Source organism: Pelobates fuscus, chromosome 2 (genome assembly GCF_036172605.1).
Source record: "Pelobates fuscus isolate aPelFus1 chromosome 2, aPelFus1.pri, whole genome shotgun sequence".
Taxonomy (NCBI): domain Eukaryota; kingdom Metazoa; phylum Chordata; class Amphibia; order Anura; family Pelobatidae; genus Pelobates; species Pelobates fuscus.
This window is the reverse complement of record NC_086318.1, coordinates 204,216,798-204,238,753: the sequence shown is the minus strand read 5'-3', so window position 1 is coordinate 204,238,753 and position 21,956 is coordinate 204,216,798. Positions and strand designations below refer to the sequence as shown.

At 43.7% G+C, this 21,956-nt stretch overlaps 1 protein-coding gene across 3 annotated transcripts in view; it reads right to left on the bottom strand.

The window, feature by feature from the left end:
- TTC27 (tetratricopeptide repeat domain 27) overlaps window positions 1–21,956 on the bottom strand; it is a 559,369-nt gene that overhangs the window by 341,942 nt on the left and 195,471 nt on the right. For all 3 annotated transcript variants that reach the window (XM_063443110.1, XM_063443111.1, XM_063443112.1), the window contains one exon: window positions 1,527–1,660. In XM_063443110.1, coding sequence (XP_063299180.1) covers window positions 1,527–1,660 — 134 coding nt within the window. The remainder of the gene's footprint in view (window positions 1–1,526; window positions 1,661–21,956) is intronic.

Sequence of the window (21,956 nt, the reverse complement as noted above, 5' to 3'; positions counted from 1 at the left end):
CGTTATCACTAGGCTGTAATGTAAACACTGCATTTTCTCTGAAAAGACAGTGTTTACAGCAAAAAGCCTAAAGGTAATGATTCTTCTCACCAGAACAAATTAAATAAGCTGTAGTTGTTCTGGTGACTATAGTGTCCCTTTAACAAAACTAGAATGATGGCATTGATTAGTATTTTCTTAAGTGACAAAAGTCCATCATTAATAAAATAAATCAATATATCTATATACTGGCTCATAATTTCTGTTATTACACTACTTGCCAGTCTTTAAAAGACTAGAGGGATAGAGGTTTCGTCCCACACTTTCTAAGGCTGGATATAAATGCATGTATACACACACACGATTCATCAAAGAAACAGTTAGCACTCCTGGGTTTGCTTCAGTTTAGTATTTAAACGTTCATCACGTCCTGATGAAAATTTTAATTCCAAATTAATATGCTGACAAATAAAAGAAAAGTTTTACATATAGAGACCCAGGAGTGCTGAACTGCATACTATCTGTTGGCTTCAAGCACTGGCAAATGAATCTATACACAAAAAAAAAAAAAAAGTCTGTAAGTATTTCTTTCACACAGTTGGTGATGCAGAATGTGTACCATGGAGTAATGAAGATATCAAAAATATTAATTTCACTTCTTTCACCATAGCAACCGTGTAGAAGTCTTATTATTCACTGATATTTGAAAACAGATTCAAGCAGAACATAACTTCTTATCACAAAAGAGCTGAGACTATAATAAATATATATATATATGTATATATGTATATATATATATATATATATATATATATATATATTATAGTCTCCTATATACATTTAAATGGATACATTTAATAATACAAATTTAGCTTTCAAATATTTTTTGCACAAATAGTCTTAGTAAAGTTTGACAATCCCTCAAATCCCCATTAAAATATTATTATTTTAACCAAGTGTTGGGTTACATTACATATGCAATGTTTTAGGGCATCTGTTACCAGCAGTTGATCCACAAGTATTTAGATATAAGAAATTGCTCTGTTGTGATAAAAAAAAAAAATGTAATTCTTCCTTGTAAGTGTCTTTGAGAATCAGTGCCACTATCCCTATGGCTGGCTTTTGTGTCTGGGGAAGTTCGACGCTGTGCTATTTGCAGTCTACAACCAATTTCCTTTTCTGCGTTAAATTGTATTTAGATGCATACACACATATATCTAAACACCAATTTTTAACATCATAACATTTTGTTGCTTACATAAAAGCTATGTATTCTGTCCTGAAATATAAATATTAAACATGGTCATTACACAGATAAGCAGGTAAAAGGTTGGAGAACTCCTTATTACAGAAAAGGAACCTGTTCCCTGGGTGTATTACTGGATCACAACACATAACAAAGAGCCAGCATATGGTTATGGGTGATAGGAGTTGTAATCCAACAAACAGTTGATGGTTAAATGTTATTCAGACCTCATTTAATATGGCAGTCAACTTGCAGTGTAATGAATGGATTATTGACTGGAGGCAAAAATGGATTTTCCTACCTTTGGCAAGCTCTCTGCAGGGGTCGGGGCTGGCGTCAGTTCGTTGCGTAGGAAGGAGTCCCCTTTCCTTTCCACGTCCAAAATAAGCTGAGCCAAGTTGTTTTCCTGAAACCGTGTCCGTTTTCCCAAAGCACCTAGAGGAAATGAAGACACATTTCACATTCATTTCTGGCTGTCAGGGAGCAGTCCCTGCATCAAGCTTTTCTACAAAACAATCTACTACAGACGGGAAGAGAACCGGCGCCAGCGAGACATACTTAACCTCTCCATAACCAAAGAGAGAATGGAAGGTGCAAAATTACGCTTTGAATTCATCCTTAGTCACTGCATGTGACCAGAACAGATACTGCACACTACAGACCCTATAGTCTTCATACATTTCCGTCTGTGTGTGTGTGTGTGCTAAATCCATGACAGCATCTTCATTTCACATTTTTCAAGAAATACATACATGTATGTGTGTGCATATACTAGAAAGGTGAGCATTGCAATAGACAAAATACATGAGCAATGATGTATAAATATGCACACTGGCTCTGGAGTAAATATCTATTATATAAACAAGAGAATAGCTGTATGAAAGGTCATAAACCAATGCAAGTATCCATTACTAATTCATCAGATGCCAGAAAAGGACATGATACAAGAAATAAAATCACACAAAAATGCAAGAGGAAGAAATTACAAATACCTTTATATAGTATTATAGCCTCCCTATACACTTTAGCATGTTAATATTACTATTGTGTTTTAATTGGGAGTGCTCAGGATAACTTGTCTCAAGCAAATATCTGTACAGAGTTCCTAACTAATATAACTGAGAATATGACACACAACAATGTAATCTTGCAGACGCTTTCAATGTAGACTGAATGTGTTGCTAGCTATGACTTTCTGTTGTTCTTAACCAAACCCCAGAGGCATTTCATGCAGTCATCAAAATCTGGTCCCTAAAGACCTTGTGCCAGGTTTAGCACTGGCAGCTCTGCAGAGCCCTCCGGTCACTAAGTAAGAATGACATTGCATTCTGAATATGGATCTTTAATGACGGAATAGTGATTTGATTATTCCATCATTAGTCCTTAAGGGATTTACATATCTTTCTACATATAGCACCAAGCCTGAGAAACAGCTGGACAATTTCTTTATTCAAAAAAATGGAACATTTCAGACTCTGGTGCAGTACACTACTGGCCGTACTGTTAAGTACACAACACAGCTAATGGAGAATTACCGTGATGTAAGGTAGCTGTTAGTAACATTTCATTTTGTTGCTAAAGATATTAAATGCATATATATGTCTGCTACCGAAAGATACATAAAGATACCAAGTAAAGCAGTAGCTGTATTGGTAGTGTTGAAAGTACCTATCGTTCTATTCAGTGATGGATTGGGTGGCAAAGCTTGCCATATTCTGCATTTAGTGCATTAGCATCTGTGGTTGTAAGACCTCAGAGTTAAATAATTAGGCCACATAAAGTGCACAGGGTTCTATCTTTAAGAAGAAATGCTCAAATAACATTTTAGGTAAACGCAGAGCAATCACCACTAAAATTTAATGAATGTTTCTATGCATAGATCAACTATTAGCTCTTTGACTCAGACTTGCTCGATACCCACAGAAGTAGGAAAGGACAAAGGACACATAATTCAGTAGCATTGCACGACATTGTGAGGATTTAAATGTGAAGTCGTCAGCTGCTTCAGTTGGACAAAAACCGTCTGGCACAGGAAATGGTAAATCAGGAACACTGCAAGGGACAGCATGTGCACAAAACCTTCATACAAGCGTTCGTATTGCTGATCTAGAACTAAACCCCTTTTCTTCCCTGTAACGTCTATAAATCTTCATCTACCTACAGTAAAAATTAAATAAGCATAACGAGCATATTCAGCTGATGGTGCTATTTGTCTTGACTAATTACGATCAGACAGGTGCAAACACTTTGTGACAGGAGAATGTAAAACTAATGTATCACTATGCCCATCAGAGACCGCTCAAATGGCTCTCCAATGAGGTTAGGAGCTACTGAGCTGATTAGTGAATCCAGGTTATTGAGAAGCTCGTAGTAAATATGTGGACGTGTTGATTTTTTTTATTTGAAGGGAATGCATCAGCAAACACAAGCCTTTGCTCCTACGCCAGCAGATTTATAAGAGAGTCAGCAGTGGCATTCCTGCAGGGCACAGTAAGGTCTATTAAACTTAATTTCTGCAATTTCAAATTAGGGGTTTGTCATCATTTAAGTGGACTTCTTTAAGGAACACAAAGAGGTTCATTCACTATACAGTAAACTGACCGAATTGCTAACTGTTGGGGGGAAAAAACTCCAATTTAGCCAAGACTGAGATTTTTGTTTTGATTTTACTCATAAAGATGATGTTTTGGCCTATGTTTTGTTGCAAATTAGTTGTCATATTACTAGAAATCACTGATAAATTATTTTCACACTTCATTTAAAGCACTAAAAGTTCACTGTGCTGGTCATGTTAAGAAAACACGCTGACAATTATTTATTTCTTTGGAAAAAATGCTGACAGTAAAGATTACAACAGAGAAATGTTGACAAGCTGTGAAAATATTGCAATGTTATTTCAGATTTTTACCTTGCTGCTTGTTTAACACCCATAAAGTACTTCAGTTTGCTGAAGTGCTTTATGGGTGAGGATTAGCCTATTTCAAAGGCACTTTATAAGAGTGCTGATTTCTATAATTCATTTATAATTAAACACCCCCTTGGCTGTCAGACAGCAAGGGAGGTTTGTCTCCTGCATCAGTTAGTTCCACTGAGCACATGGAAGGAGCAGGCGCGTTCTATGGAGGGAAGGTTCTCAATGAGAAGTTGGCTATTTTGATACCGGAGAAACTGACGGAAGCCAAGCACAGAGAGATGGACACAGGTTTCTTCAGGAAGGAAGAGATTCTTTATTGGATCACCGATCGGGACTCAGAGGGACTAGCGTCACCAAAATACAGCAAAGTCTGAGTACTGAATACATAGAGTACATTCCTTATATAGCACTGTAGCTCCTCCCACAATTAACTACACCCACACATACCCTTAACCTATTTAATGAATAGAGTCTAAACTCATCCATCCGGTCTAACCACGTGGCTCATCTGATACAAAGGAGAGGGACGCGTAATTCCAGTTCTTACATTCCTGCACCTGGTCAGTACAGTGATGACAGTATCTTAGCTACGTGTTATTAACTAACTGATACTACAAACACATATACATACATATGCCTTGTGGCAATCTTAGCCTGCTAAACTTGTATTTTACTGGAATTACATCACATTCCCCCCTTTGATGCCTCTGATATTTCACAATTACTTGAGGCATCACTTAACCTTGGTTTGCATATACCTCAGGTTACCATGAACCAGACCAGACTTATCTTATGATGTGAATCTTTTCAACACTCATCTTCCTGCATTGGTTCTCCCTGATCTAGAGCCTTATACTTATATATCGCCATTATCTGTGCAGCAGCCTTCCTCTCTGCTATACTTCCTATCAGGCTTTGCACAGACCTAACTACTAAGGGTATAAGACACGGTAGGAGTAGACACAACAGTAAAATCAGTAGGACTCCACCTACCACTGCCTTAAGCCCTCCAAACCACTCATACCAGCTACCAAACCAACTACTTGGATTGTACCCTTTCCATACCTGAGTAGGCACATGCGCTAGTTTAACCATATGGCTAGTAAGCTCAGCTATTGCTTGCCCTTCGTCATCTATTTGAAGACAGCAATTGCTCAGGTTAAACTTCCCACATACACCTCCCTCTACTGCCAAAAGGTAATCCAAGGCTAATCTATTTTGGTAGACTGCGGTCCTCATCCTGGTGTTATGCTTCGCTAGAAGATTGAGCGCTTGTGATGTCTCATTTGTGATAATCTCAACCACCGCCTGTAATCTTATAATACGGTTGAGCATATAAATAGGGGTTCTGTAACCAAAGGTACCATCCTCAGCCCACGTGGCTGGCCCATAATAATCTATGATACGCTGGGGAGGCCATTCGTTATCTTCCCAGGTACCTATCTCTATGGGTCCCCTTTTCTTCCTATGATTCACATCATACACTTTAACACCTAAAGTCTCACCTGTTTCAATTGGTAACAAGAAGAAGGATGGTTTGAGCATACCCAACACACATGCCCCTTCCCAGTCCTGTGGCAGCTCCGAATAGGCTTTCTTACCACAGATCCAGTACAAATTTGCTGGGGCTCTCCAGGTAGATGTGATGGATAGATCAAACCACACATCCTTTAAATTGGCGTATCTAGCAAACGGGTTTGATGGTTCTGAGACATTTGAAGCCGACCACCAAGTTGTATTCTTTGTATCATCATCATAAGCTTTTTGCCCTAGACAAGTTAACTCTCCTACAGAAGTGTTATACATTATTCCTTTCCTTGCTATGCAAACATAACCTATGATGGAGGTCTTTAATCTCCACTCAGATTTACCTCTAACACTCATATGATAATCGGCTTGTGTAGATATTAATTGGTCAACTGCCTCAGAACCGGACATTACCTCCTTTGCTTCCCAAGGCCATTGGTCTCCCATGTTAGTACCTCCACACACATAGCAGTTGGTAACATTAAGACTACCGGCAATACTTTCAGCTAAATCGATGAACAGGTTTTTAGCATTATGGGGGATCTTATTATCTATACTCATCTCTTCGTAAAAGGAATGGTATACTTGATGAGTCTGGGAGGATACCGTATCAGTCTCTATTCCTATAAACAATAATGTCCCAGGATCTAAACCCGTCCCGTATATTTGAAACCCAAATAAATTTCCATACTTATCTAAGAACTTGTCGGGGTTATTAATGAGTATATGGACTGGGTTGCATTCCATAGACTTACAATAAGGGCTAGTCGGCAACTTAGTCACTATCATGTCTTTGTCTACTGTCTGTCCCCAAGTTGCCCACCCCACACAAGACCAATATGGACAAAAGTTATAGTCTTTATTTGGGCATCTAGGACTTACATATTTATTTTTGCTACTGGGACAAATATATTTATCGTTAGACCCATACGTCCTCTCCCATCTAAGATCCCCACATACATTCCACGGCTTTCTACCACTCGATATCGCTTTACACGCATCAAATAGCAGAACACCCGAAGAATGTACGGATTCTAACACCGTTTTATTAATTAGGGTCCCCTGAGGATCTCCATTCCTGAGAGTCAACCAAATTGTACGAGGCTGATACTCCGGACTGAAGCACTTAGGTTCTCCTACTCCTAAATGGCACACACTATAATCTATATTTAAGTATCTACATCTCGATACATCTCCTTTACATTCGTATTGTGAATGCCAAATTAGGGTTTGGGAAATATGGTTACCTGTTCTCGTAGTCTTAATGCATACCTCACAGCTAGGAATGTCGGTACCTCTACCTTCCTGAATATAAAAACACATATAAATAAACACTATCAAAAGCACATCTTTCGCCGTCATCCTCAGTCTTCGTCCGTGCGATGGCGCCTCAGCTTCCAGGATGTGAGGGGCTGCAGGGAATGGAGTTCTGCTCATCTTCACAGGTGTCCCTTCGAGACTTTCCTGGCTTATACACTATGTGATGGTAAGCGGACAGGCTTTATTATGGCCTTCTCACTCACACCTGTAACAATAAAATTTGTAATCCACAATAATTCCTCGTTACTCCGACTGAGTAGTGCGTTTTAACCGGATCTTGCAGGGATTCTCTGGATCTGCTGTAACTTGCCAAGAATCGACTGCTGCTGGTTTAACCCTGGAGTGATGTATCCACGGAGTCACTTCTGCTACTTTTATTGCTGTAGGGGTAGACAAAAGAACAACATAAGGACCTCTCCACTTGGGCCCTAACGGTACATTATTCCACTCTTTAATCCACACTTTATCTCCTGGATGATAACTATGAACAGGGGGATAAATATTCACAGGTAATCTATCTTGTACCCATTTCTGTACCTCCTCCATAGTCTTACCCAACTCTACAACCTGCTGCCGAGTAATTCCTTCTCCCAACTGACTCAAGTCCCCCCTTAAGTTACCAAGTACGGGAGGTGGTCGCCCATACATGATTTCAAAAGGAGAGAGGCCCATCCTTCTGGTAGGGGTACTGCGGATTCGCAATAAGGCTATAGGTAAGAGAACGTTCCACTTAAGTTGGGTTTCCTGACACATTTTAGCCAACTGGTTCTTTATAGTTCTATTCATTCTCTCTACCTTACCAGAACTCTGGGGTCTATATGCAGTATGAAGCCTCCACTTTATACCAAGCATATGAGTCAGTTGTTGTAGGCACTGGTGAACAAAAGCTGGACCATTGTCCGATCCTATAGAACAGGGTAGTCCATATCGGGGTATTATTTCTCGTAGCAGGAATCTCACAACTTCTCCTGCTTTCTCTGTACGAGTAGGACATGCTTCTACCCAGCCTGAATAGGTGCACACAATTACCAGCAGGTAACGATGTCCACCCGACTTAGGCATCACTGTAAAGTCTATTTGTAGATCGGACATGGGGAGTCCCCCCATAAACTGAACTCCTGGTGGCTTTACTGGTCCTTGTCTTGCATTATTCTTAGCACACGTTACACATCTGCGTACAATGGCCTGAGTCAAGTTGGACAATCTTGGTATGTAGAAATGTTTTCTAAGAGATTCTTCAGTACTGTCTCTCCCAGAATGTGTCCCGTTGTGATAATTTTGGACAATTTCTACCGCTAGCGATGCTGGTATAACTATTCTTCCATCTTCTAGCTGATACCACTTGTTCTCCAGATACTTTCCCGGTTCAGTCTTTAACCACTCCTCTTCTTGAGCTGTATAAACTGGAGTCCATTGGGACAGTGGAGTTGGTATAAGAGCAGCTATATGCCCTACATACTCCTGTCTTCCTGATTCAGCAGCACGCTTAGCTGCACTATCTGCCATCCGATTTCCCTTGGTTACATCACCATCTCCTCTCAGATGCGCTCGACAATGTATGATACCGACTTCTTTCGGCTCCCACACTGCTTCCAATAGTTGTAGGATTTCAGCTGCGTACTTGATTTCTTTGCCTTCTGAATTCAGTAGTCCTCTTTCTTTATACAAAGCTCCGTGGGCATGAGTGGTTAAAAACGCATACTTAGAGTCCGTATAGATATTTACTCTTAAACCTTCAGCCAATTGTAACGCTCGTGTTAGTGCTATTAATTCTGCCTTTTGTGCTGATGTTCCTTTCGCCAGTGGCCGAGCTTCTATCACCTTGTCTATTGTTGTCACTGCATATCCTGCATAGCGGATCCCTTCTTTCACATAACTACTGCCGTCGGTGTAATATTGAACATCGGGGTTCTGGATGGGAAAATCACGAAGATCTGGTCTACTTGAGAATACTTCATCCATTACTTCCAAACAATCATGTTGACTTTCAGTAGGTTGTGGCAAAAGGGTAGCTGGATTTAAGGTGTTTACAGTCTCTAAATGCACTCTTGGGTTTTCACACAACATTGCTTGATACTTGGTCATACGGCTATTACTAAACCAATGATTTCCTTTGTAATCCAACAACGTCTGTACTGCATGTGGGACTCGTACATAAAGTTCTTGACCCAGAGTGAGTTTATCGGCTTCAGCTACTAGCAGGGCGGCTGCAGCTACGGCTCTTAGACAAGGTGGAAGTCCGCTGGCCACTGCATCCAGTTGCTTAGACATGTAGGCAACAGGTCTTTGCCATGATCCCAAGTACTGTGTCAATACTCCCACAGCCATTCTTCTTTGCTCGTGTACATATAAGTAGAATGGTCGTGTGTGATCAGGTAGACCTAATGCTGGGGCACTCATCAAAGCCTTCTTCACATCTTCAAATGCCGTTTGCTGTTCTTGGGTCCATAAGAAGGGGTCGTGCTCTGTACCTTTGATAGCTGCGTACAGAGGTTTTGCTAGTATCGCATAGCTGGGAATCCATATCCTACAGAAGCCTGCTGCCCCCAAGAATTCTCGCACTTGTCTTCTATTCTTGGGTATTGGTATTTGGCAGACAGCTTCTTTTCTCTCTGGCCCCATAATTCTTTGACCTTCAGAGATATGGAATCCTAGATACTTGACAGTTGGCAAACACAACTGAGCCTTCTTTCTAGACACCTTGTATCCTGCCTTCCAGAGAATGTGTAGTAGATCGTGCGTTGCTTGCTGACAGATTTCTTTTGTAACTGCTGCTATCAACAAGTCATCTACATATTGTAACAATACACACTCTCCTGGGATGGACTCGAAATCCAATAGATCTTGACTTAGGGCTGAACCAAATAGGGTAGGTGAATTTTTAAACCCTTGGGGCAGTCTTGTCCAAGTCATTTGGCGTTTTGAGCCCGTTACAGCGTTCTCCCATTGGAAAGCGAAAATACATTGACTTTCTGCGGCAATTCGGAGGCAAAAGAAGGCATCTTTGAGATCTAAGACTGTGAAGTAAGTAGCCCCGCCCGGAATTAAAGCAAGCAGGTTATATGGATTGGGTACAACTGGATGTATGCTAACAACCGCATCATTGACTGCTCTTAAGTCCTGCACAGGTCGATACTCATCTGTGCCGGGCTTTTGAACAGGCAGCAATGGGGTGTTCCAGGGGGAAGTACAGAATTTTAGGATACCATACCGTATGAACTTATCCAGATAGGATTGGATGTTCTTCTTAGCCTTCTGCGGGATGTGATATTGTCTCAGGCTCACTGGATAAACCCCATGTTTAAGTTCAATTTTTATAGGTGGAATATTGCGGGCCAGTCCTGGTAGGTTGTTCTCTGCCCAAACTCCTGGTATGTTAAATAATGTCTCATCACTCCTAGGGTTTTGGCTAGTCAACACTGTATAAAGTCGCCACTCTTCTTCCTTTGGTATGGATAAAGTCATAATACCTGAAGGTCCATTAAACTTTAAAGATGTTGTTCCATCTGGTAGGAACGTAATCTGCGCTTGTAATTTGGATAGCATATCACGTCCCAGCAATTGGACTGGACATTCAGGCATATAAAGAAATTGGTGTTTTACTACGTGGCCTCCCAATGTACAGAGTCGACTTTTAAGAACCGGTCTTTCAGCACTTCTTCCAGTTGCTCCTATCACAGTAATAGTCCTTCCAGATGGAGGAGCAACTAGATTAGTCACCACTGAATGTTCAGCACCAGTGTCGATCATGAACGCACTCCTTTTCCCCCCTATTGATACATCGACCATAGGCTCCGCTCGACCAAGGGGGATGGAGCCCGGTCGGTATCAATAGTCCTCCATGACCGTGTCAGCCAATCCTACGAAGTCCCTACCTTCTCTATCGCGGGACCTTTGCGCTGCTGGAATATATCTGTCTTCCCTAACACTTCCTCTGTTCCCATTACTCCCTCTATAACCATTACTCCCTCCGGGACCTCCTCTACCTCTCGCTCTGCCTCTAAAGTTTCCGTAGCCTGCCCTGGGTTGGTCTCTCTCGTACTGCTCTCTTTGCGGACATTCGTTCCTCCAATGCCCTTCTTCCTTGCAATACGCACACTGATCCCTACTCAAAGGCTCCCTACTCCATCTATTATTGCCTCTATCTGGGCCCCGTTTATCTACGCCTGCGATCGCTACCGCTAGCATATCAGCCTTTTTACGCATCTTGCGCTCCTCCTCTTTCTTGCTTTCTGTTTCCCTATTCATATAGACCTTATTAGCTACCTCCATTAGTTGGGAGATTGACATACCTGCAAACCCTTCTAACTTTTGTAGCTTGCGCTTAATATCTCCGTAAGCTTGGCTGACAAAGGCAGAGTTAACCATTCGGGAATTGTCTGCGTCTTCCGGATTAAAGGGGGTGTACAAGCGGTACGCCTCCAATAATCGGTCATAAAAGACACTGGGCGCTTCATCGCTTTTCTGGATCACCTCAACTGTCTTCGACATGTTAATGGCTTTCTTTCCTCCGGCTTTCATGCCAGCAATTATAGCGTCTCTATAGGCTCTGAGTTGAACCATATCAGCACCATTTACGTTCCAATCGGGATCAGTGTTGGGATAATGTGTTGCGGCCCATGCTGCTGGATTAGCTTGGTTCAAAGCACGGGCTCTATCCTCTAATGCTTTAATGGCTGCTTGATTTATTCTTGTCCTTTCCTCATTGTTAAATAAAGTCATTAGTAACTGCTGGCAATCAGCCCATGTCGGATTATGCGTCTGTACTATTGAGGTGAACAGATCAGTCATGGCTTGTGGTTTCTCAGTATACGAGGAATTATGGGTCTTCCAGTTTAAAAGGTCGGTAGTGGTGAAAGGGACATATACGAAGACAGGGTCAGCGTGTGCCATTTGACCTGCGGCATCGATATAAGCTGACCCGGGATTTAAGCGAAGAGGCATCTGATAGTGCTTTAATTGTTGGGCACCAGTCAACTGTCGGGTTTGGATGGGGCTACGTAGGGAAGCGTCAGTCATGGGTTCCGGTCGGGGAGATATAGGGTATGGGGATGTGGGAGGTTGGTTTTGGGAAAAGGTAGTGAATAGAACACTTCGGGCCGAGCTAGATGAAGCTTGACCGGAAGTCTGAAGTGGCGCCAAATCAGGATATTCGTTTCTAATGGGGGTGGGTTCTGGTTCCGGAAGGGGAGATTTAGTACGAGGGGGGGTGGATCCTGTACTGGAGGAGGAAGCGGAAGTGGATGAGGGTAATGAGGGAAGGGTTACAGGACTTCCTGTATTTGCGTCACTTCCTCTTACCGGAAAGTAAGGGGGCGGCAAAGGGATCTCGGACTCAGGGGGCGTGTCCAAAATGGGCCTAACACCAGCCCTAGTGGACGAACAAGTCCTAGCTACCATGAGGCGACACTGTTCCTCGTGGCATGTCCGGAGCCATTTTGGCGAGTCATTTACGGCCTGTCTCCAACAATCAATATAAGGAAACTGGCCGTAAAGTTCAGGCCTACCTGATACAGCCACGTGTAAGCGCTGTACCAGAGTTGGATCCAAACTGCCACGTGGCGGCCATGCCGCAACCAAAGTAGGCCACTCCCTAGTGCACAAAGTGACCAAACGTACAGGAGACATCTTTACCCCAAAATCACAAACTTTGAATCCCTTTTTAAAATTCTTAACCATACATCCTAAGGGATCCGGAATCGTTGACTGCGACGCACCCATATTTAACAGTGGAACGTCGTCGACAACGATTACTATACACGCGTACTATTCAACAGTCACACCCGTTTCCTCTGGCAACAGCACCACGTGGTACGGTTACCAAGTGAAACGTACACAATAACAATAAACACTCAGGGAATTCCCATACACACACAGCTGCTACACCAGTCACTATATAATCAATATTATGCCCTTTGGCGTAACTACACAGTCACCCACGCTATAATTCTCTATATACGAATTACCCGTCTATAACACACCCCAGTAACATCGTCTTTTACAAATAGCGGTTACAGTACAGTTAGCATAGGTCAAAGCACAAGTTAAGGTCACAATACAATTATTAGTGGTTATGGTGTTAAACATGCAATGGACGACAATGATTAGTACTTATTATATAATGTCAGTAAATATACAGGGTTATGGTACCGTGCACTATAATACAGCAACACACTATTAACACTCTCGCTAGACGGCTGAGCTTGCGCTATCTAACAAGATATACACTTTACTAAACAATCGTTAACACATTTACAATTCCCAACTAAACTATTGGCCAGTACCTTGAATGGACTACCTAAAACTATATACACCCGTTTTGGTTAGCCACACTGCCCAATCACCACATATACATAGCGAGCTAGAGAACCGAATTTACACAGGCGCCTCTTAGTCGCACTATACAACGAGCTAGAGATCCGAATTTACACAGGCGCCTCTTAGTCGTACTATCAAAAGTCTAGTGGGTTCCAAATTTACACGCCTTCCCACTTAGCCCAGATAGGATGAGAACTAGCGAACCGAATTTACACAGGCGCCGCTTAGTCTCCCGGTCCCTCCGACCTAGCGAACGTAATATACACCCTAGAACGCTAGTCTAGACAAGACACCGGTGTCCGGCTAGGGCTATCTTACACCAGGACCCCGCCTGACTAACCAAATCAAACGGTCTGACTAAAGAGCGTTCGATCGAGCGGTGCGCCTTCGCTCCTTCCCTCCGACAGAGGGGGCAGATACAGATTCAAAAACCCCTTTGGGCCTACCGCACAATCGGTATACCCCTAGCGGGTCCTGCCGTCTAAAACAGCAGTTATCTTACCTCCTCGTTCCTGAACCTGAGTTCACACTCATCGACGGGGACACCCCAGCACTTCTCACGTAGAGGCCGATGATCTCCTGGACAACAGACCAGTGGCGCCGAGACGAAGGGAGGTCCACGCAGAAGTTCAGGGGTGCAGCCGTAGAGAACGTGGGCAAAGATAGACCGTCTCACGCCTCTGCCTCTCAGCTACCGTTGAACGATGAGCTTCCCGGCCAATGCACCAAATGATACCGGAGAAACTGACGGAAGCCAAGCACAGAGAGATGGACACAGGTTTCTTCAGGAAGGAAGAGATTCTTTATTGGATCACCGATCGGGACTCAGAGGGACTAGCGTCACCAAAATACAGCAAAGTCTGAGTACTGAATACATAGAGTACATTCCTTATATAGCACTGTAGCTCCTCCCACAATTAACTACACCCACACATACCCTTAACCTATTTAATGAATAGAGTCTAAACTCATCCATCCGGTCTAACCACGTGGCTCATCTGATACAAAGGAGAGGGACGCGTAATTCCAGTTCTTACATTCCTGCACCTGGTCAGTACAGTGATGACAGTATCTTAGCTACGTGTTATTAACTAACTGATACTACAAACACATATACATACATATGCCTTGTGGCAATCTTAGCCTGCTAAACTTGTATTTTACTGGAATTACATCACAATTTCACATCTCTTCTGGGGAAAACAGGAAGGGCTTGCAAAGGATTCAGTTCATAAGAACTGCAGATTTTGCAAGCACTTTTTTTTTTTTTAAAGATATTGTGGTGGAATCTCGGTAAAAATAAATTTAGTAGGCCGAGATTACCACGTGGCATGTGTACGTGCATATGCTGACGTATCGATCAGTTGGTTGCACGAGGCAAGATACGATCAGTAGTGTACGGAGCATGTGCAAGAATACAGGATATAGTATTCCCCTCCTCCATTGTGCTGGACAGGCCATGCGGTCAAGCAGGAAGTTAATTCTTATTTGTATTGATTGGTCAAGAGAATGTGCGGGTGGAGCTTAATATGGGAGGAGTTATGTGCCTATATAAGGAGCCTGCACTATTGTCCGGGGCTCAGAACTTGCTGTATTTTGGTGACACTAGTCCCTCTGAGTCCCGATCGGTGATCCAATAAAGAATCTCTTCCTTCCTGAAGAAACCTGTGTCCATCTCTCTGTGCTTGGCTTCCGTCAGTTTCCCCGGTATCATTTGGTGCCATGGGCGGGGAAGCTCATCGTTCAACGGTAGCTGAGAGGCAGAGGCGTGAGACGGTCTATCTTTGCCCACGTTCTCTACGGCTGCACCCCTGAACTTCTGCGTGGACCTCCCTTCGTCTTGGCGCCACTGGTCTGTTGTCCAGGAGATCATCGGCCTCTACGTAAGAAGTGCTGGGGTGTCCCCGTCGATGAGTGTGAACTCAGGTTCAGGAACGAGGAGGTAAGACAACTGCTGTTTTAGACGGCAGACCCACTAGGGGTATACCGATTGTGCGGTAGGCCCATAAGGGGTTTGAATTGTGTATGGAATCTGCCCCCTCTGTCGGAGGGAAGGAGCGAAGGCGCACCGCTCAATCGAATGCTCTTTAGTAAGACCGTTTGATTTGGTTAGTCAGGCGGGGTTCTGGTGTAAATAGCCCTAGCCGGACACCGGTGTCTTGTCTAGACTAGCGTTCTAGGGTGTATATTACGTTCGCTAGGTCGGAGGGACCGGGAGACTAAGCGGCGTCTGTGTAAATTCGGTTCGCTAGCTCTCAACCTATCTTGGCTAAGTGGGAAGGCGTCTAGCGAGAGTGTTAATAGTGTGTTGCTGTATCATAGTGCACGGTACCATAACCCTGTATATTTACTGACACTGTATATAAGTACTAATCATTGTCGTCCATTGCATGTTTAACACCATAACCACTAATAATTGTGTTGTGACCTTAAATTGTGCTTTGACTTATGCTAACCGTACTGTAACCGCTATTTGTAAAAGACGATGTTACTGGGGTGTGTTATAGACGGGTAATTCGTATATAGAGAATTATAGCGTGGGTGACTGTATAGTTTCGCCAAAGGGCATAATATTGATTATTTAGTGACTGGTGTAACAGCTGTGTGTGTACGGGAATTCCCTGAGTGTTTATTGTGTTATTGTGTACGTTTCACTTGGTAACCGTACCACGTGGTGCTGTTGCCAGAGGAAACGGGTGTGACTGTTGAATAGTACGCGTGCATAGTATTCGTTGTCAACGACGTTCCATTGATAAGTATGGGCGCGTCGGAGTCAACGATTCCGGATCCCTTAGGTTGTATGGTAAAGAATTTTAAAAAGGGATTCAAAACATGTGATTTTGGGGTTAAAATGTCTCCTGTACGTTTGGTCACTTTGTGCACTAGGGAGAGGCCTACTTTGGTTGCGGCATGGCCGCCACGTGGTAGTTTGGATCCAACTCTGGTACAGCGCGTACACGTGGCTGTATCAGGTAGGCCTGAACTTTACGGGCAGTTTCCATATATTGATTGTTGGAGACAGGCCGTAAATGACTCGCCAAAATGGATTCAGATATGCCACGAGGAGCAATGTCGCCTCATGGTGGCCAGGACTTGTTTGTCCACTAGGACTGTGGTTAGGCCCATTTTGGACACGCCCCCTGAGTCCGAGATTCCTTTGCCGCCCCCTTACTTCCCTTTAAGAGGAAATGACGCGAATGCAGGAAGTTCTATACCCCTCCCCTCATTGCCCTCATCCACTTCCGCTTCCTGATCTAGTACAGAATCCACCCCCCCCTCGTATTAAACCTCCTCTTCCGGAACCAGAACCAACCCCCGTTAGATCTAAATATCCTGATTTGGCGCCACTTCAAACTTCCGGTCAAGCTTCTTCTAGCTCGGCTGGGAGTATTCTATTTACTAACTTTTCCCAAAATCAAGCTCCCACATCCTCATGCCCTATTTCCCCCCGACTGGAACCCATAACTGACGCCCCTCCACGTAGCCCTATACTAACCCGACAACTGACCGGTACCCAACAACTTAGACATTATCAGATGCCTCTTCGTCTGAATCCTGGGTCAGCTTATATCGATGCCGCAGGTCAAATGGCACATGCTGACCCAGTCTTCGTATATGTCCCGTTCACGACTACCGATCTCTTGAATTGGAAGACCCACAATTCCTCGTACACTGAGAAACCACAAGCTATGACCAATCTGTTCACCTCGATAGTTCAGACACATAATCCGACATGGGCTGATTGCCAGCAGTTATTAATGACTTTGTTTAATAATGAGGAAAGGACAAGGATTAATCAAGCGGCCAATAAAGCGCTAGAGGATAGAGCCCGTGCTTTGAATCAAGCCAATCCAGCAGCATGGGCCGCAACACATTATCCTAACACCGATCCCGACTGGAATGTAAATGGTGCAGATATGGTTCAACTCAGAGCCTATAGAGACGCTATAATTGCTGGCATGAAAGCCGGAGGAAAGAAAGCTATTAACATGTCGAAGACAGTTGAGGTGATTCAGAAAAGTGATGAAGCGCCCAGTGTCTTTTATGACCGATTATTGGAGGCATACCGCTTGTATACCCCCTTTAATCCGGAAGACGCAGATAATTCCCGAATGGTGAACTCCGCCTTTGTCAGCCAAGCTTACGGAGATATTAAGCGCAAGCTACAGAAGTTAGAAGGGTTTGCAGGAATGTCTATCACCCAACTAATGGAGGTAGCAAATAAAGTGTATATGAATAGGGAAATAAAAAGTAAAAAAGAGGAAGAGCGCAAGATGCGTAAAAAGGCTGATATGCTAGCGGTAGCGATCGCAGGCGTAGATAGACGGGGCCCAGATAGAGGCGATAGTAGATGGAATAGGGAGCCTTTGAGTAGGAATCAGTGCGCGTATTGCAAGGAAGAAGGGCATTGGAGGAACGAGTGTCCACAAAGAGAGCAGTACGAGAGAGACCAACCCAGGGCAGGTTACGGAAACTTTAGAGGCAGAGCGAGAGGTAGAGGAGGCCCCGGAGGGAGTAATGGTAATAGAGGGAGCAATGGGAACAGAGGTGTTAGGGAAGATAGGTATTTTCCAGCAGCGCAAAGGTCCCGCGATAGAGAAGGTAGGGACTTTGTAGGATTGGCTGACACGGTCATGGAGGACTATTGATACCGACCGGGCTCCATCCCCCTTGGTCGAGCGGAGCCTATGGTCGATGTATCAATAGGGGTGGTGACTAATCTAGTTGCTCCTCCATCTGGAAGAACTATTACTGTAATAGGAGCAACTGGAAGAAGTGCTGAAAAACCGGTTCTTAAAAGTCGACTCTGTACATTGGGAGGCCACGTAGTAAAACATCAATTCCTTTATATGCCTGAATGTCAAGTCCAATTGCTGGGACGTGATATGCTATCTAAATTACAAGCGCAGATTACGTTCCTACCAAATGGAACAACATCCTTAAAGTTTAATGGACCTTCAGGTATTATGACATTATCCGTACCAAAGGAAGAAGAGTGGCGACTTTATACAGCGTTGACTAGCCAAAACCCTAGGAGTGATGAGTCCTTATTCAACATACCAGGAGTTTGGGCAGAGAACAACCCACCAGGACTGGCCCGCAATATTCCACCTATTAAAATCGAACTAAAACCGGGGTCTATCCAGTGAGCCTAAGACAATATCACATGCCGCAGAAGGCTAAGAAGAACATCCAATCTTATCTGGATAAGTTCATACGGTATGGTATCCTAAAATTCTGTACTTCCCCCTGGAACACCCCATTGCTGCCTGTTCAAAAGCCCGGAACAGATGAGTATCGACCTGTGCAGGACTTGAGAGCAGTCAATGATGCGGTTGTTAGTATACATCCAGTTGTACCCAATCCATATAACCTGCTTGCTTTAATTCCGGGCGGGGCTACTTATTTTACAGTCTTAGACCTCAAAGATGCCTTCTTTTGCCTCCGAATTGCCGCAGAAAGTCAATGTATCTTCGCTTTCCAATGGGAAAACGCTGTAACGGGCTCGAAACGCCAAATGACCTGGACAAGACTGCCCCAAGGGTTTAAAAATTCACCTACCCTATTTGGTTCAGCTCTAAGTCAAGATTTATTGGATTTCGAGTCCATCCCAGGAGAGTGTGTATTGTTACAATATGTAGATGACTTGTTGATAGCAGCAGTTACAAAGGAAATATGTCAGCAAGCAACGCACGATCTACTACACATTCTCTGGAAGGCAGGATACAAGGTGTCTAGAAAGAAGGCTCAGTTGTGTTTGCCAACTGTCAAATATCTGGGATTCCATATCTCTGAAGGTCAAAGAATTATGGGGCCAAAGAGAAAAGAAGCTGTGTGCCAAATACCGATACCCAAGAATAGAAGACAAGTGCGAGAATTCTTGGGGGCAGCAGGCTTCTGTAGGATATGGATTCCCAGCTACGCGATACTGGCAAAACCTCTGTATGCAGCTATCAAAGGTACAGAGCACGACCCCTTCTTATGGACTCAAGAACAGCAAACGGCATTTGAAGATGTGAAGAAGGCTTTGATGAGTGCCCCAGCATTAGGTCTACCTGATCACACACGACCATTCTACCTGTATGTACATGAGCAAAGAAGAATGGCTGTGGGAGTTTTGACACAGTACTTGGGATCATGGCAAAGACCTGTTGCCTACATGTCTAAGCAACTGGATGCAGTGGCCAGCGGACTTCCACCTTGTCTAAGAGCCGTAGCTGCAGCCGCCCTGCTAGTAGCTGAAGCCGATAAACTCACTCTGGGTCAAGAACTTTATGTACGAGTCCCACATGCAGTACAGACGTTGTTGGATTACAAAGGAAATCATTGGTTTAGTAACAGCCGTATGACCAAGTATCAAGCAATGTTGTGTGAAAACCCAAGAGTGCATTTAGAGACTGTAAACACCTTAAATCCAGCTACCCTTTTGCCACAACCTACTGAAAGTCAACATGATTGTTTGGAAGTAATGGATGAAGTATTTTCAAGTAGACCCGATCTTCGTGATTTTCCCATCCAGAACCCCGATGTTCAATATTACACCGACGGCAGTAGTTATGTGAAAGAAGGGATCCGCTATGCAGGATATGCAGTAACAACGATAGACAAGGTGATAGAAGCTCGGCCACTGGCAAAAGGAACATCAGCACAAAAGGCAGAATTGATAGCACTGACACGAGCGTTACAATTGGCTGAAGGTTTAAGAGTGAACATCTACACGGACTCCAAGTATGCGTTTTTAACCACTCATGCCCACGGAGCTTTGTATAAAGAAAGAGGACTATTGAATTCAGAAGGCAAAGAAATCAAGTACGCAGCCGAAATCCTACAACTATTGGAAGCAGTGTGGGAGCCGAGAGAAGTCGGTATTATACATTGTCGAGCGCATCTGAGAGGAGATGGTGATGTAACCAAAGGAAATCGGATGGCAGATAGTGCAGCTAAGCGTGCCGCTGAATCGGGGAGACAGGAGTATGTGGGGCATATAGCTGCTCTTATACCAACTCCACTGTCTCAATGGACTCCAGTTTATACAGCTCAAGAAGAGGAGTGGTTAAAGACTGAACCTGGAAAGTATTTGGAGAACAAATGGTATCAGTTAGAAGATGGAAGAATAGTCATTCCAGCATCACTAGCGGTAGAAATTGTCCAAAACTATCACAACGGGACACATTCTGGGAGAGACAGCACAGAAGAATCTCTCAGAAAACATTTCTACATACCAAGATTGTCCAACTTGACTCAGGCCATTGTACGAAGATGTGTAACGTGTGCTAAGAATAATGCAAGGCAAGGACCAGTAAAGCCACCAGGAGTCCAGTTTATGGGGGGACTCCCCATGTCCGATTTACAAATTGACTATACAGTGATGCCTAAATCGGGTGGACATCGCTACCTGCTGGTAGTTGTGTGTACCTATTCAGGCTGGGTAGAAGCATGTCCTACTCGTACAGAGAAAGCAGGAGAAGTAGTGAGATTCCTGCTACGAGAAATAATACCCCGATATGGACTACCCTGCTCTATAGGATCGGACAATGGTCCAGCTTTTGTTCATCAGTGCCTACAACAACTGACTCATATGCTTGGTATAAAGTGGAGGCTTCATACGGCATATAGACCCCAGAGTTCTGGTAAGGTAGAGAGAATGAATAGAACTATTAAGAATCAGTTGGCTAAAATGTGTCAGGAAACCCAACTTAAGTGGAACGTTCTCTTACCCATAGCTCTATTGCGAATCCGCAGTACACCTACCAGAAGGATGGGCCTCTCTCCTTTTGAAATCATGTATGGGCGACCACCTCCCGTACTTGGTAACTTAAGGGGGGATTTGAGTCAGTTGGGAGAAGGAATTACCCGGCAGCAGGTTGTAGAGTTGGGTAAGACTATGGAGGAGGTACAGAAATGGGTACAAGATAGATTACCTGTGAATATTTATCCCCCACTTCATAGTTACCACCCGGGAGACCAAGTGTGGATTAAAGAGTGGAATAATGTAAGGTTAAGGACCAAGTGGAGAGGTCCTTATGTTGTTCTTTTGTCTACCCCTAGAGCGATAAAAGTAGCCGAAGTGACTCCGTGGATACATCACTCCAGGGTTAAACCAGCAGCAGTCGATTCTTGGCAAGTTACAGCAGATCCAGAGAATCCCTGCAAGATCCGGTTAAAGCGCACGACTCAGTCGGAGTGACGAGGAACTTTGTGGATTACAAATTTTATTGTTTCAGAGATTTGGTAAGTGAGTGAGAAGGCCATATAAAAGCCTGTCCGCTCACCGACGTATAGTATATAAGCCAGGAAAAGTCTCGAAGGGACCCCTGTGAAGACGAGCAGAACTCCATTCCCTGCAGCCCTTACATCCTGGAAGCTGAGGTGCCTTCGCACGGACGAAGACTGAGGATGACGACGAAAGATGTGTTTATGATAATGTTTTTATATGTGTATTTTTATATTCAGGAAGGTAGAGGTACCAACACTCCTAGCTGTGAGGTATGCATTAAGACTACAAGAACAGGTAACCATATTTCCCAAACCCTAATTTGGCATTCGCAATACGAGTGTAAAGGAGATGTATCAAGATGTAGATACTTAAATATAGAATATAGTGTGTGCCATTTAGGAGTAGGAGAACCTAAGTGCTTCAGTCCAGAGTAT